The sequence below is a fragment of the Ochotona curzoniae genome, unplaced genomic scaffold (assembly GCF_017591425.1).
Source record: "Ochotona curzoniae isolate NIBS_2020 unplaced genomic scaffold, NIBS_Ocur_1.0 contig_66, whole genome shotgun sequence".
Taxonomy (NCBI): Eukaryota; Metazoa; Chordata; class Mammalia; order Lagomorpha; family Ochotonidae; genus Ochotona; species Ochotona curzoniae.
Genome location: NW_024466512.1, coordinates 6,907,032 through 6,921,836, shown reverse-complemented (window position 1 = coordinate 6,921,836; position 14,805 = coordinate 6,907,032). Strand labels below are relative to the sequence as shown.

Genomic DNA, 14,805 nt, shown 5'->3' with positions numbered 1-14,805 from the left:
CAAAGCCATTTGTAAGTGGCTTCCGGCCCTCCAAGCAGAACATAAAGAACTCACTTTCTGAGAAGCCAGGTACTCCATGCCCCGGGCCAGCTGGTAGGTACATGACACCAAGTCCTTGAAGGTCATCTGCTCCTCGGGGACACGGTTGATGTCATAGGAGTACTCCATGCCGGGCGGCCTGCGGGCTCGCAGGTACTCCCGGAGGTTCCCCTTGGAGGCGTACTCGACAATGACGTAGAGTGGACCTGCAGACAGAAAAGAGGAGTCGCCTGAGCCGCTGACCCCCGAACCTGCCGGGGATACCCCAGCAGGGCCTTTTAGCTGTTCCAGCCCAGTGCTTTCTGTTCCTGATGTCTTAACACTCAGAAAAGCACACACAAAACTAAGCATCTGCTCCCTCGACTCTCCCAAAGCCACACGAAACAGGACGTGGCACGGAGGAAGCAGCCCTCTGCCCCCAGAGGCGCTCCCCACGCTTGGACCCAGTCACTCCCAGATGGAAACTAATTAGAGAAAACCCTATATGTGTACTGAACACAGACAGACTTCTCGTTTGGCTAGCCCCTAGACAATATGGCAAGAAGCCATTTATGTTTTAATATTCATAATAATTTATCTAGGGATTGAAAATCCACAGCAGGATGTGCAGGGCTTCTACACAAAGCTATGCAGTTTTTTCCCAAGAGACATGGGCATCTCTATAGACTGTGATGTCTGCTGGGGAGGGGACCCCAAAACCACTCCTTGACAGAGACCAGGGATAAATGCATCCTACATGTATGCCAGCCTCAACAAAGCACATACTATTTTTAATCACATGAATGAATAACAATGATACAACTTAAACATTTTTGAGAGACAGAGAGAACAGGTTTCCATCCATTCATCTGCTCCCCAAATGGCACAGCAGTTGGAGATGGGGCAGAGGCAAGAGCTGGAAAACCTACCCAAGTCTCCCACACAAGTGGCAGGGATGTCAAACTACCTAGTCTAGCACTGCCGAGCTAGGTCAACATGACGGGGGAGACTGCAGTCAGGAAGTGAACCCGGACACCCTGATGCAGAATGTGGGTGTCTCTCTTTCTAAAAAAATGTTGATTTTATTTGAAAGGCAGAGTTAGAGAGAGAGACACACACACACACACACAGAGACAGAGGGACTGACAGACCTTGCATCTGCTGACTTACTCCCCAAACAGAGGCCAACAGTTGAGGATAGGCCAGGCGGAAGCCAGGAGCCTGGAATTCTACCCGGATCTCCCACATGGATGCAGCCCCAAGGATTTGGATTGCTTCCCCATGTACAGTATCAAGGAACTCGGTGAGCAGCACAGTGCCAGGACGAGAATGGTGCCCCCGTGGGGTTCCAGCATGGCGGGTGGTAGCCTGATGCACTGTGTCACAGCACTAGTCCTCGTAGGTCTCTTACCCACTAGGTTAAAGGGCCAAAGAGAGGGGTTTGAAACCTTTCCCCTACACTATCCTCGAGGAACCCAGTTGGTTCCAGACTTTTCGCAGCTACATACAATTTTCACACACATACAGCCCACTTGAGCCATCCCCCAGGGCTCCTGCACTTTGAGGTTTCTTCTGGGTTTTGGCCAGAACAAACAGGAATGAATGAACTCTCCTTCCCAGGTTTCCTCTTGCGCATGCCACATGATTTCTCCATGGCACAGATCAAGGAGTTGGCAAACCACTGCCTACAGGCCAAATCCTGCCCAGTGCCCACACGGATAACACAGCCAATCACTGAGTCCTGTGATGGCTGTGTCTGCATTGCAGGGGCAGTGACAAGGACTTTGTGACAAAGACCCTGAAGGTCCTAAGATGTCCACCTCTGTGCTTCATAGAGAAGGTCTGCTGCTAGGTTAAAGACAGGCATTCCCAAATGTGTTGATGACTGTCAAGTTTATCCCCCAAGTGCAGCAGCCCTACAGTGAAGGAGCCTCGGTCTCCTGCCAGGTAAACTCTGTCACCTTCACACCGCTTTTTCCTCTCCCAAGCTCTCCTCAGCAACCCAGCCACCTGCCACCCAAAGTATCACGTGCCTTCCTCCATCCTCATTTCAAGGGAAGAACATCTCAACCAAAACACAGCACATACAAAACAAAAACCCAAGGGGCCAGCCTTTCCCAACATACTCTGCAGGTCACGACCTGAGGGCTCGCATGCCTGCTCATCCCCCAGCCACCTTGCCCCAGCCACAAGTACACGTCTGGAGCCTGGTCATCCCCCAGCCACCTTCCCCAACCACAGGTACGCATCTGGAGCCTGGTCATCCCCCAGCCACGGGTACACGTCTGGAGCCTGGTCATCCCCCAGCCACCGTCCCCAGCCACGGGTACACTTCTGGAGCCTGGTCATCCCCCAGCCACGGGTACACGTCTGGAGCCTGGTTATCCCCCAGCCACCTTGCCCCAGCCACGGGTACACGTCTGGAGCCTGGTCATCCCCCAGCCACCTTGCCCCAGTCACAGGTACACATCTGGAGCTGTTTGGGGGCAAGGACAGCTTTCCTAAGGGTATTTTACAAGTTCCTTAACCATGCACTGGAGTGCGCCTGAAGCAGGATCCATAAGCCCAGTCGTTTCTAAAACCCATTCTAACATGCAAGCTCAGAGTCCTTGGATGAAAGCATGTTTCCCTCCTACTCACCATCCTGTGTACAGGCGCCAAGGAGATTGATAATGTTTTTGTGCTTCCCAATCATCTTCATCATCTCCATCTCTGACACCAGATCCGAGAGGTCCTTCTCTGTGGCATCATCTGTGAACATCAAGTCAATCACAAAAGGGTTCCCTTCTCGTCTCATCAGCTGTCACTGAAGGCTGATAAACACGCAGCGTAAACAGCGTGACACTGCATCTCAAAGAAACACGAGGCTTTGCAAACCAGCTCCACTGTCACACCAAGGAAGCACGAAAGACCCAGACAGGAAACTGCTCCTCGCTGGGGTCAGTGAGGTGGACAGAGTCAGAACCCAGGCCTCTGTCCCTAAGGCCAATTCTTTTCCAGCTAGCCTTACAAATGCATTTTCACCAATGTTGAAATACTCTCGCCGCAAACTTCATGGTACCTGAGAACAACTCAAGACAACCGGCTAGAGGACGTGGGTAGACACTCCGCTCGCTACAGACCCAACACACCCCTTGGACATTCAGATGTGGTTGGGGAGACCCCTTGACTACACCTGTGTGTGTGTGTGTGTGTGTGTGTGTGTGTGTGTGCAACTGTACTTGGCTAGTCAAAGACCAACATCTGCCACTGGCCACTCTAAACGGTTGCAAGGCCTGTCCAGCAAGTTTACAAATCTTTGCTCTAATCTGAGCAAGGATGGGATCCACATGGGCTCAGCTCACTTTAAGTGACAAGATTCTCCTTGAGGGTCTCCTGGGATAAGTTTTCCATGAAACTGCATCGCAACAACATGCTTTTCAGCTTGCAAATGAAATGGCGTGTGTGTGCAAACTCTACACTGACAGCCATGGAGGAGGGGGGCCTCCCGCCACACAGAGCGAGTTGCACCTGCGAGTACACAGCTCGGGATGGGCTCCCTGTCTCTCCAGGATTTCAGCCACCCACCAGCTGTGACAAGGACTTTCCACAACAAGGGTTCCAGGACTACTGGAATGTGCAAAAAGGAATGTCTGCCAGGTCTGGCATAACCAGGCCGCCCTCAGTAGCCCCATCAACAAAATCGCAAGTACTGCAAGTTCTACAGATAGAAAGCTGGGCTTCTCCTCGCGCCTGTCCCAGGTCCAGAGCCAACATGGGTGATGTCGAGACACCCAGAGTAGGGAGACACAGCAGGATGCCTAATGGGTTTGGGGGGACATTCCACAAACATCCCCAGTGTCCTTGGAAGCCACTCAGACCAATAGCATAAGAAGACCAACGTCTTTGCGACTAGTATCGGCTGTCCCTTTCTTTCCCCAGGAGGGAAGTGACGTCCAGGCCCCAAAGGGAAGCAAAAGCCCCAGTCAGGAGCCAGGCACCCCCACAGCCCAAGGACAGAGCTCTCTACCGCAAACGTGGGCCACACGCAGTCCTCTGTGTGCGCCCCACAGCTGAGTGGGCGGCGTGACCCTGCCCACAACGCTTCCTCTACAAGAATTCTTCAAGAGGAAGGGGTTAATGAGTGAAAGTTCTGCCTGTGGTTGGTGCAAATTTCAGCCCTCCGTGGCGGCCATATCCACATACTGGGGCCACTGCTCACTTCTTTGACCCCGGGGCTCTAGTACCCAAGCCCAGACTGTTTGTGCCTCCTTCCCCTCTAGATCCTGGGGCCAATTTCCCTTCATACCCCAAACGCAGTGTACCCCTCCCCTTAGCTAAAGGTCGGGGAAACACGGAGGGGCTGAAAAAGACTCAGTAACTCTAACCTAGGATGCGACCACTTTCCAACAGACCTGGCCTCTCTTTTTTAGAAGCGCAAGATAAATAGTCTGTCCGAGATGCTGATTTATCCTGAAAACTCTTCAACCTCTGGGTCAACTATGTGCTCTCTGACCCCTGCCATGAAGGAGGTCACATGCCACAAAGCGAACATTCTTGATAAGAGCCGGCCCTGCCCCCACCCTCCTGCCTTCCCACTCACCTTTCAACATCTTCACTGCCACGGTGACTGCCTCCTTGGGCTTGTCTTTGTCGATCCCCACCGCTTCGGCCATGACTACTTGCCCAAAGCAACCTTCCCCCAGGGGTTTGCCCAGTGTCAACCTAGATGTGTAAAGAGAGGATTAGCATACAGCATATGGCCGAGGGGTGTAGTGCGGGAAATTCCAGAACTAAATATAAAAATCTTTCAGCAGCTTGCAAAACCATGGAGCGCTTATCATATGGAACTAATGAGACTGGGGTACACACGCACTCGAGTATTTTCTTAGTGACGTTTCGAGAATGTCAATTACGGGTGGAACAGCTATTAGATTTCACATTTGTATTCGCGATTTATTTTCTTTATGGAAGGGATCCTTGCTCGCGAGGTGGTCAGCTTTCCTAAGTGCCAACAACGAGGAGCTTTTGATCTGGAGCCAATTAAATATTTGAATTTCAGAATGTCTCAAAGAAAAACATTGAAGCTGGTCTTAGTTTTTGGTCCCTGTAAAGGGGTGGCTTTAAAATCACTATTATCCAAATACCATCGGATTTTATGGTCGCATTCCTTGCCAAGTTACGGGATGGCTCTTAAATGCATCTCAGGGAATCTCTCATTTTTCACTGAAGGAAAAAGAAAATTCAAAAAATCAGGGGAAGCACTTAAAAAACAATGTGAAGTTTAGAGAACCTTATGACTACCCGAAATTAACAACAAATCCAAAATGAACATCACAAATTACATTTCTAAGCTCTAGATCAAGGCTGGGGAGCCTTTTTCCTGCCAAGAGCCATTTGGATATTTAAACAACAGCCTTCAGAGACTGTATAAAATTATCAACTTGAAAATCGGCCTGCTATCGATTTACAGAATTCCGAGTCCTGCCTCCAGGTGTCTTGGCAGGACCGGACCCAAATGATTCCGAGGGATGCTGCCCACCCCAGCTTCAGACACTCTGCATCCATTACACAATGAGCCAGTCCTTGTCCATTCCGGAAAGCAACCCAACAGAGGGGTCTTCAGATTTGAGGAATTCACTGCCCCTGGTATCATAGTAGGTACACAGAGCTGGCAAGAGTGCAGGACAACAGAGAGTACTGTGTGTTAGGCTGAGGTCATTCTCTTTCTATCCAGATCTAAAATTAAATTTCACATCTTGGCCGAAAATAAACATTTGCATTGGAAAAATGGCTAATTTATGTCCTCCTGCCCCTGCTACTACAAGCCTAACAGGCCTGCCTTTGTGTGACTTCTGACTCCATCTAATGAAACTGCTTCCAAAGGGCCTTCATTCATTGGCAATCTGCTCCACCCACGTTGGTTCTCCACGCTATTTTGAAATGCACAGTACTCAGATTTTCCACACCCTCGGTCCCCCTGGGTGCGGGCTAACAGTTGGGCACATACAGACACCCACTGTTGACTGTGGTGTCGCAGGTGGCCAGAAGCAGGGACTGACCCTGAAAGTTACACTTTCCTAGCCCAGGATCACAGATGCCCTGGCACATGGGAATGTGTACGGGACCCCCTCCTTCTGGAAGCACACACACCAGGGGACTAGCAGGGCTTAACAAGAAACAAGCACGCCTTCCTATCTCCACACACTTCAGCCAGAAAAGTCTCTTTTTGGGTGCTTTTTCTGGGGCCTCTCTAGTGAAGGTCCAAAAGGCACATGTGAATGATGTTTGAATGAATGCATGAATGGTCTTTTCACTTGAGACTGACTTCGGCGAGCACTGTACCGTACCGGGAGTCCTAGCCTAGGCTCACATGAGCGCTGGGCACTGGGAGGCAACACTGATGGGCAGCCGTGTGAATGGAACCCCCGAGGGCTGCCTGGGCTGCCAGCCCCCCTTCCAAAGACAGTTGGTTCCCCTGATGTCTCTCAGTGAGTGGACATTAAGCGCCAAGCATCACAGGGACACACCATCAACACCATGCCAACAGGGCCTCCGCGGACAAGCCGAGAGCTTGCTCTGGGGTGTCTGATGCACAGACTCAGGGTGTCCATCCTGCCTCGCTGTCAAGCTGGTCAAACTCTACTTTCTGAAGAGGTGCTCGCGGGGCTGGCCGGCCCCCTGCACAGTGGGCGGCATTCCTGATTTCTGCCCCTGGCTGCTCTTGCTCCAGGGATGCAGCTCACGGATCATGTGACTCACAGGATCACCTGGCCCTTGCCTGGTGGAGCCGAGATCAAATTCAGGCCCAGGGAGCCCAAAGCACACGGACTTTAAGGTAGACAAGCAGAGTTGCAGCTCTCAGCAGGGCCTTGGGCTGGGCGTGCTTTCCCTGGCTGCCTCTCCGAACACCTCTACAGTCAGACAGATAACAGGCCCCACAGAAATTCAATGTGAAGCGTCACCTCTGAAGCTTTTCAGCTCCCAATTACATTAATAACCATGGAAAACAGCAACACTGGGCAAAGAGTTTTAGGACAATTTATATTCTGCATTTAATTTCTCCAAACAACCCAACTACAGAACAGTCATGGTCTGGTGGCCAGAAGCTGGAATCAGATCTGTCTCACAGATTGGATATTTCTACTGTGATTCCATGTGACTGGCTTTGAGTTGTCCAGAAATTTAAAAAATAACCAGACGCCATCATGTTTGGGGAGCAACCGGCACTTAATAGCTCTGGTGGAAAAAAAAATCCATTCTTTTTTCCAGGAGCTGGTTGTTTAGAAATAGAATCTCAGTCCTGTTGACATTGCCAGACCAAGACCGTTGCAATGAAAGAGAAACCATCAAAGCAATACCCCAGGAACGTCTCACGTCTCGCGCCTGCACGCAGGGAGGGACACGTCCAGGGGAAGAACTCACTTGTCTCTGGGAAACTCCCACTTGGGGTCCTCTGGAAGTTCATACTCAGAGACGCCCGCCAGCATGGGGGTGTCGGCCGCGGAGGACAGGCGGGTGGTGATCCTCACCAGTGGGGTGTTGGAGTTCATGGAGGAGCTCGACTCAGCAGAAACCTGGATACAAAACGCAAAGACGCAGGTGTAATCTTGGCTCCACCTCAGAAGGGAAGGCTGGAAGTCAGCCAGAGCCCAGCCAGCCAGAAGACTGCTTCATGGAGAGCGAGGAGGTGGGACTGGCCGAAAGGAAAACCAGGACGCCTCCTCCCCTGCCCTCCCTGCTATGTGGTCCTGGGTTTCCAAAGACCCGGCTTTCAAGTGGAAATGCTGTGCGGTGTTTGATGGACACACAAGTCTCCTTGTTGTCCTACCTCTTGGGGAGAACCACTGGACGCTGTGTAGACAGACGTCACTTGAGCCACTACTGCACTTTGCCTACACCTGCACTGGCGCCCCAGGCACCTACTCAAATTCTGGGTCACTGATGTGCTTGGCATACCTCGCAGAAACTTTCAGAAAACTTCCGATTTCCCATCTTTCATAATATAAAGTGGGCTATCCTAAGGAAAGAGTCCTAGGATCCGGGTATGAAATTTCCCAGTAGCCCCCAGCTCTTTTATTCAGAGTCACCCCAAATCAGGCCCTGGGGCCCACTCTCTGGTCCACCCCAGTCTTCCTGGACACTTGCTGGTGCCCAGAGCATTCGGTGCAAGTTGGGCTGCCTTGTGCCAGCCTCGGCTCCAATAGAGCATGAAGAAGGGAGGGAAAGAAGCACAAAACCCAATTCACAGTCACGCTGGGCTGCTCGTCCCCCACCTAGTCCCCAAGTCTGTCTGTCCCCTGACCCCACCCCCCAGTGAGTTTCTCGTCCACCCTGATTGGCTTCAGGCAGCGTCCGATAAACGAACAGGTCTTCAGTACAGCCTCCTCTGGGAAAGGAAGCTCAGTGTGATTGCACCAAAGCCACCCAAGGACACCACACAGCATGCACCTGTTTGGTACCACCTTATTCGGAACCGAGCACCGGACTGAGACCCCTAAGATTCGGATCATGAGGTTCAACGTGACCTGTCCATCTGGGATTGTGGCTTTCCCTGTCCACACAATTCCCCAGGGGCACTTGCAGGCACCTTGTCAGTCAAGCTGGCGAAAATGGAATCCACAACAACAAACCCTGCTGGGATCAACTTTCACAAGACAGACTCTGGTCTCACCTCACAGGGAACACAGCACTAGGATGCAACAGCTTCCTCTCCCTTGGTAAACTAGAGAAGATGCCCAAGAATAGCCTGGGGGGATTGACAGTTACAGGAAAAGGAAGCTGTTTCTAGCAATAAAAATCAATAGCAGAGGCCAATCTGGTGGTGTAGCAGGTTGGGCCACCATTCGCAAAGCCAGGACCCCGTATCAGTGCATCATTTGAGTCCTGGATCCTCTGACTCATCCAGCTCCCTGCTACTGGGAAGGCAGAGGAAAATGGCTCGAGGACTCGGGCCTGTGAGAGCCAGGCTGGAGTGTTGGGTTCCTGGCTGTGGCTTGGCCTAGACTCAGCTGTCAGACATCTGGGGAGGGAACCAGCACTTGGAAGACCAAGCTCCCTCTCTTTCCTCTTTCTTTCATATATGTCTCCCTTTCAAACAAATAAAACTTTAAAAAATAAACAAAATAAAATCAAGTATTAGGTAATAAAATTCCCATCAGGTTTTTTAACGTGTACATTTATAAGCCTTCTGAGCAGTCTTTCAGACAACCACTACTAAATTTCAACATGTAGGAGCAATCTATTCATTGTGTTATTGATTTGTTATTTATTTATTTATTTGAAAGGCAGAGTTACTGCAAGATAGACGGTGACAGAAAGAGAAAGAAAAATCTCCATTCTATTGGTTCATTCCTCCTAACGGCCACATCAGGCAGGACAGGGCCAGGCTGAAGCCAGGAGTCTGGAATTCCATCCAGGTCTCCCACACTGGTGGCACTGTCCATGTACCTGGGCTATCTTTCTATACCTTCTCTGCAGTGAGCTAAATTGGAATTAGAACAGCTGGAATGCTGGTGTCCCAGGTGGCGGTTTAATCTGCTATGGTATAATGCTGACCTCTGGCATAGTTTAAAAAAAAAATTCTTTTCTAATTAAAAAGGAGTAACTGGAGAATCCTTCATTTTGGATCAGAAAGCTTCACACCCAACTGCCCAGGCTGCACAGCCAAGTGACAGGAGCAGGCAGGGAAAGGCAAGAAGGCAACCGTGTGAGTGCGGTGAACTCACCACTGCCCAGTGAACACACCACAACCAGGCCAGGCACATGGCTCCCCCGGTCCCAGGTGTCCGACGTCACTGCTGGGAGCCGGCTGTATCCGCAGGAACCCTCAGAGAACATCAAGGCTTCCAGTTTGTACCGACCACACAAACACCCGAGTTCCACCCCACAAAGATTCAGGAACCTGTTTGCTCAAGGGTGTTTCCCCTCATCTTTCTATCCACCCAACTTATTTGGCACCGGCATGCTGTGAATGCAAAAGGAGCCAGGTGTTTCAAAAACAGAAGGAAAAAAAAAGTTTCCGGAGTGTTCTTCCTCCCAAGCAGACCACCTCGCCACTCTGTGCAGGGAGAACTCCTACTTGAAATTCACAAGGATGAGGAATCTAGAGCCAAGCCAGAAGAGCCGGCACACAGGTACCATGCTGCCCAGGTCTGGGGGATGCTGCGGTCAGAACACCACACCCCTCCATGAGCAATGCCCCTCCCAGGGTGTGCGGCATGCTCCGATCACGGAGGGGAACCGGCTTGAGCGATCATGGGCTACGAGTCACGGTCTCAGGATAAGGCTCACACCCCGAGCACGGAGACAGGTTCAAGTTCCAGGCCGTGCTCTGCATTCACAGCTCTGGTCAGCCAGGCTCCCAGGAGAGGGTGTGAGGACATGGGCAGGGTCAAAGTTGTCGGAAGGACATTGGCCATCACTGTGGAGAGGGATCATGGTCTGGGGAGGCAGCAGGAAGTATCTTCCTCCAAAACTTTCTGGACCATTGGGACTTTATTACCAGATAGATGCATTTTAACAGAACTACACAATATTGTGTGTGTGTAATTTGAACCAAGGCACGAACAGGGGAAAAAAAACGAAGGGCACAGCTTGAAGTGAAGTGACTGACAAGAGCATGGGACAGTAAAGTCGCCACGCCTTCCTTTTGCCACCCACCAGGGCTTCGGGGCATCACTGCTACCTGGGATGTATCCCCAGGAGTGAGGGGACAGCTCCAGGGCAGACACCTGAGTGGGCATAGAGCAGACTTCAGCAACTGCTCTGCAGCCCACCTGCTCAAGGCCACCAGCAGCCCACACAGCGAGCACCAAGCCACACACATCTCCCAGCTGAGGGCTGACAACACCATAGAAACGGGAAACCTTCAAACCAAATATGTAAAAACCATTGGAAAGCGGGGTGCTGTCTCAGACCTTAGCCCCAGGGATCGTGTTTACAAAAAGGATGCTCGGAGGGATTCTGTTCAATGCATCAACCCAGAAATGGCTCCCATAAAAACACAGGGAAACAGGTAAGAAAGAGCAGCAGTAGAGGAAGCCAGCAGGGAATCCGAGGGCGCCGTGGCCGAGGTACATCTTAATTTTACCTCCATGCATTTTCGCCACACTTTTAAAATCCCCGCGGGAGCTGTGAAACAGCACTGCTTTCTCTCCACTCGTGCTGCCTCTGAAAGAGACCCTGTTCTGAGGCTGGGGGGGGGGGCGGTGCTGACAGCTGCTGCCCCCCGAGACCCCATGGCTCAGGGGCTCGTGGCCTCGAGTCACACCCCTCGGCTCCCACCCCGCCACCCCCTCTCCTACACACCCTCAATCACTTTCTTCGGCTGCACCCACCGTCTCCCTATTCCGTTCCTACGGTTTGCGCCTTACCCGCAGGGAGGGCTAACTTCGGTATTAACCTGCTTTCCCCACTGCCCAGGCCTGGCCCATTCCTCCCTCCCCCACCCCGAGTCTGTATTTTCACAGCCTCCACCTTGGCATCCTGGAGTCTCTTTGCCAAGTGCCATAAATCAAGCTCTTAACTAAATGTGCTCTGTGTCTAGCGGGAGACTTGAGAGGACGCTGTGTTGTCCTTCTTGCCTTAAAGGGCCATGTCTCTTACAGACACAGGATCCTCTGTTCATACCAGGTTAGAGCCAGCTCCTGAAGGGATGGCAACAGCACAGGCCAGATGCTGGCAGGAAGCCCTTGAACCCAAGCCTGGCAACTGAACCCTTTGCTTCCTGCGCTGTGGACCCACTTCCCAAACCAGAGCACATAGCCCCAAGCTCACACCCTCTACGGGAGCCCAGGTCTCTCGTTCCCCACGGCCAAGGGCGGCAAGCTCCGCACCATCCATCTCAAACCAGGATGAAACAAATTCTCAAAAGGCGAATCTCTCCCACAACTCCGTAACAAAAATTGGAAAGTCAGACAAAGCCATTTGCCACTCTCCTTTCTGATGAAGAAGCCCCTGTCTCCCCGAAATCTTTCTCTGGGACCCCAGGAAAAGAGCTATGAAAGCAATGGCATGCCAGACCCAGGTCGGTTCCCAGGCAGGCTGCCTCACCTTCCTGGGCCCACGAGCAGAGGGTGGCCCAGGGAAGCAGGAAGGGCAAGGGGCTTCCAGGGAAGTCAGCTGTGCCCACTCAGATCACCCGAAGGTCTCGGGCAGCAGCCGTTTCTTAGACCACTTGAGCAGCCACAGCACACAGCTATTCCTTCAGCTGTGAGGCACACAGCAGCTTCTGGAAGCCTGTCAATGGAATGTGCTATGTCTGATGTCCTGGAGCACTAGCTCCCAAGCCCTGCATCCCTGCCCCTCCACGCCCCAGCAGCACTCCAGGTGCCTTCCAGCATCATTACAAGAGATGCCCTTGAGAGACCCTGGTTCCTCTCTGGTATCTGACCTACCTACATCAGCAGCTGACTCTGAGCAGCCCTGATGGGGCCAATGGGGAAGATGTGAGCCACAAAGCAGGAGGTATGTTTGGCCAGGGCCCAGCTTGAGCCAGTGGAGCCTTCTGGGAGCCACAAGCCGCAGGGGAAGGATCTGACACTTGCTCTGTGACCCGCCTCCAGAACAAGCCCCAACCGGTCCGTGTAAGAGACAGGAGTGAAGCCCTCCGCCTTCAATACACAGGTGTGGAAAAGGAGCGCCAGGGACTGGATGAGCACCAACAGGCCCACCAAGCTTCCCTCCAGGGTGGGGGTTACTAGGCCCAGTGCCAACACGGCATGACACAGGGAGCAAAGGAAGCCTGCACCAGTCCCTGCCAAGGGATATGCCACAACCCCTGTGCACCCCCACCTGAGCACTCCAGCACATAAAAACCTCCCCCTCCCCCAGTCACAGTGACTGGAAAATGACCACAAAGACTCACTTCTTTAGTGCGGGAGGAAAAACCTTTCTGTCTGCAAAAAAAGAAAACCCCTACATGGAAAGGCCTGCCTTACATCCACAAGTCCAGGGTAGACAGTAAATGTCAGGGAGCGAAAACTCACCAGAGGATAAAAAAAGAAAAGCAACCGTTTGTTCCAGACGAAAGCAATGGCAGACTGAGTGAGACGCTGCGTGCACGTGGCAGGGGAGGGACAGGGACCTACGCTGAATCACAGCAGAGGCGGGCCACCTCGAGTGGCCTCCTGAGTGCCTGGGAACAACCCATCCTGCAGACACCTGCTCACAGGCTCACCTGTCACCAGGTGAAGGCATGTGTGGCATTCCTGTGATGTTCACTCGATCATCAACATGTCCCTGCACCTTTCTGGGGCTGTGAGCTCCAGCTGCAGTCCAATAACCATCTTGTATCCACACCCCCACCCCCATAGGCATTCGCCTCCAGCAGAGGGGGTGAGGCTGACTGAGCAAACACTCTTTGTGAGTGACCGGTGATGCACCCCGCCTTGACCTGCATGACCAACTGAGCTCCAGTAACACCCTCCCCAGAGAGATGGGCGTTTCCATGGAGACAGCACCTGTCCATCATCCGCTGCCTCTTACACTCCACGACCTTATGCAAGCATCAGGTACCTGCAAGAGCCCCCAAACAACTGTGGAGCCAGAGGCAAGTGTGACAGGCTGAGCCTCACACAGAACCCAGCTTACACCACACCTTGGGTAAATGGTGGTGTCTAGAAGGAAGGCGCAGAGCCAGACACAACAGTGTAGTGGCTAAAGTCCTCGCCTTGCACATGCCAGGATCCCATATGGGCACCGGTTCGTATCCTGGCAGCCCCATTTCCCATCCAGCTCCCTGCTTGTGGCCTGGGAAAAGCAGTAGAGGGAGACCCAAAGTCTTTGGACCCTGCACCCCTGTGAGAGACCAGGAAGAGTCTCCTGGCTCCTGGTTTCTGATCGGCTCAATTACAGCCATTACAGCCACTTGGGGAGTAAATCAGCGGACAGATCTTCCTCTCTTTCTTCTCTGTATATCTGACTTCCCAATAAAAACATCAGTAAAATCTTAAAAAAAAAAAAAAAAAAACTAGAAGAAAGGAACAGAGAGAAGAGTCAGGAACTCTCACGCGTACTCCCTGGAGCAGGCGGCCAGCGGCCAGCTCAGCAGGCAGCAGGGAAAGGTGGCCGTGGCTGGGTGAGAGGGGTCATGCACACCTCCCTCTTTCGTAGGAGAAAACAAGAAGAGCCCCTCACAGGTGCAGAGCAAAATGATGAAACAATTCACTAGCAAGCCAAGGCCCCGCGAGGCCTGGTCACACGCTTCCTCCAGCACACACCATTTTTTCCTGCCAGAAAAGTAAATAAGTCAATAAATAAAGCATAAACAGAAGCCCATTCCCTTTTCCATTCCTGAAGCCAGATTCTTGGGCGGGTGGCTCTGAGAACAGCCCAGAGGTGACCGCTAAGGGGCCTCGGGAGCGGGGGTTTCCAGCCAGAGGACCAGAGGACCACAGCAGTCGCCTCAAGCAGGCTCACAAATGACAGTGATGTCACCCAAAACCACAGTCGCACTCTTGGTGGCAGAAGTGCCCCAACAGGCCACTCTGCGTCTCTGCTCTCAGCACAACCCGGTCCCTGGTCTGACTCAACAAGCTCCATAGCCCGTGCTCCACCTCAGCAGAAAAAGGCCTGCCTGAAGCCTGGCTCCAAAGCTGTGAACAAGGGCTCATTGAGCCTGGAGTCTGGAGCTGGGCTGAGAAAACTCCGGCCCTTGCCAAGACCACTGCTGACCAACTGCTTCCCACTCCTCCCGCAGGCCTCAGCCAGAGAATGCCACTGCTACTCAAACCCCAGGGGAGGCAGGGCTGCGCCGAACCCCGAGCAGCTCAAGCACACCTTTCAGAAGCATCTGGGGATGTGTTT

General features: G+C 52.5%; 1 protein-coding gene across 7 annotated transcripts in view; it reads right to left on the bottom strand.

Moving 5' to 3' along the window:
- Positions 1 to 14,805, bottom strand: part of FGFR2 (fibroblast growth factor receptor 2) — a 93,525-nt gene that overhangs the window by 13,380 nt on the left and 65,340 nt on the right. For 6 of the 7 annotated variants that reach the window (XM_040991751.1, XM_040991752.1, XM_040991753.1 and 3 more), the window contains 4 exons: positions 7,423 to 7,574; positions 4,601 to 4,722; positions 2,659 to 2,769; positions 55 to 245 (listed from right to left, as the gene is read on the bottom strand). In XM_040991751.1, the coding sequence (XP_040847685.1) occupies positions 55 to 245; positions 2,659 to 2,769; positions 4,601 to 4,722; positions 7,423 to 7,574 (576 nt within the window). The remainder of the gene's footprint in view (positions 1 to 54; positions 246 to 2,658; positions 2,770 to 4,600; positions 4,723 to 7,422; positions 7,575 to 14,805) is intronic. The other variant, XM_040991758.1, reaches the window with a different exon arrangement.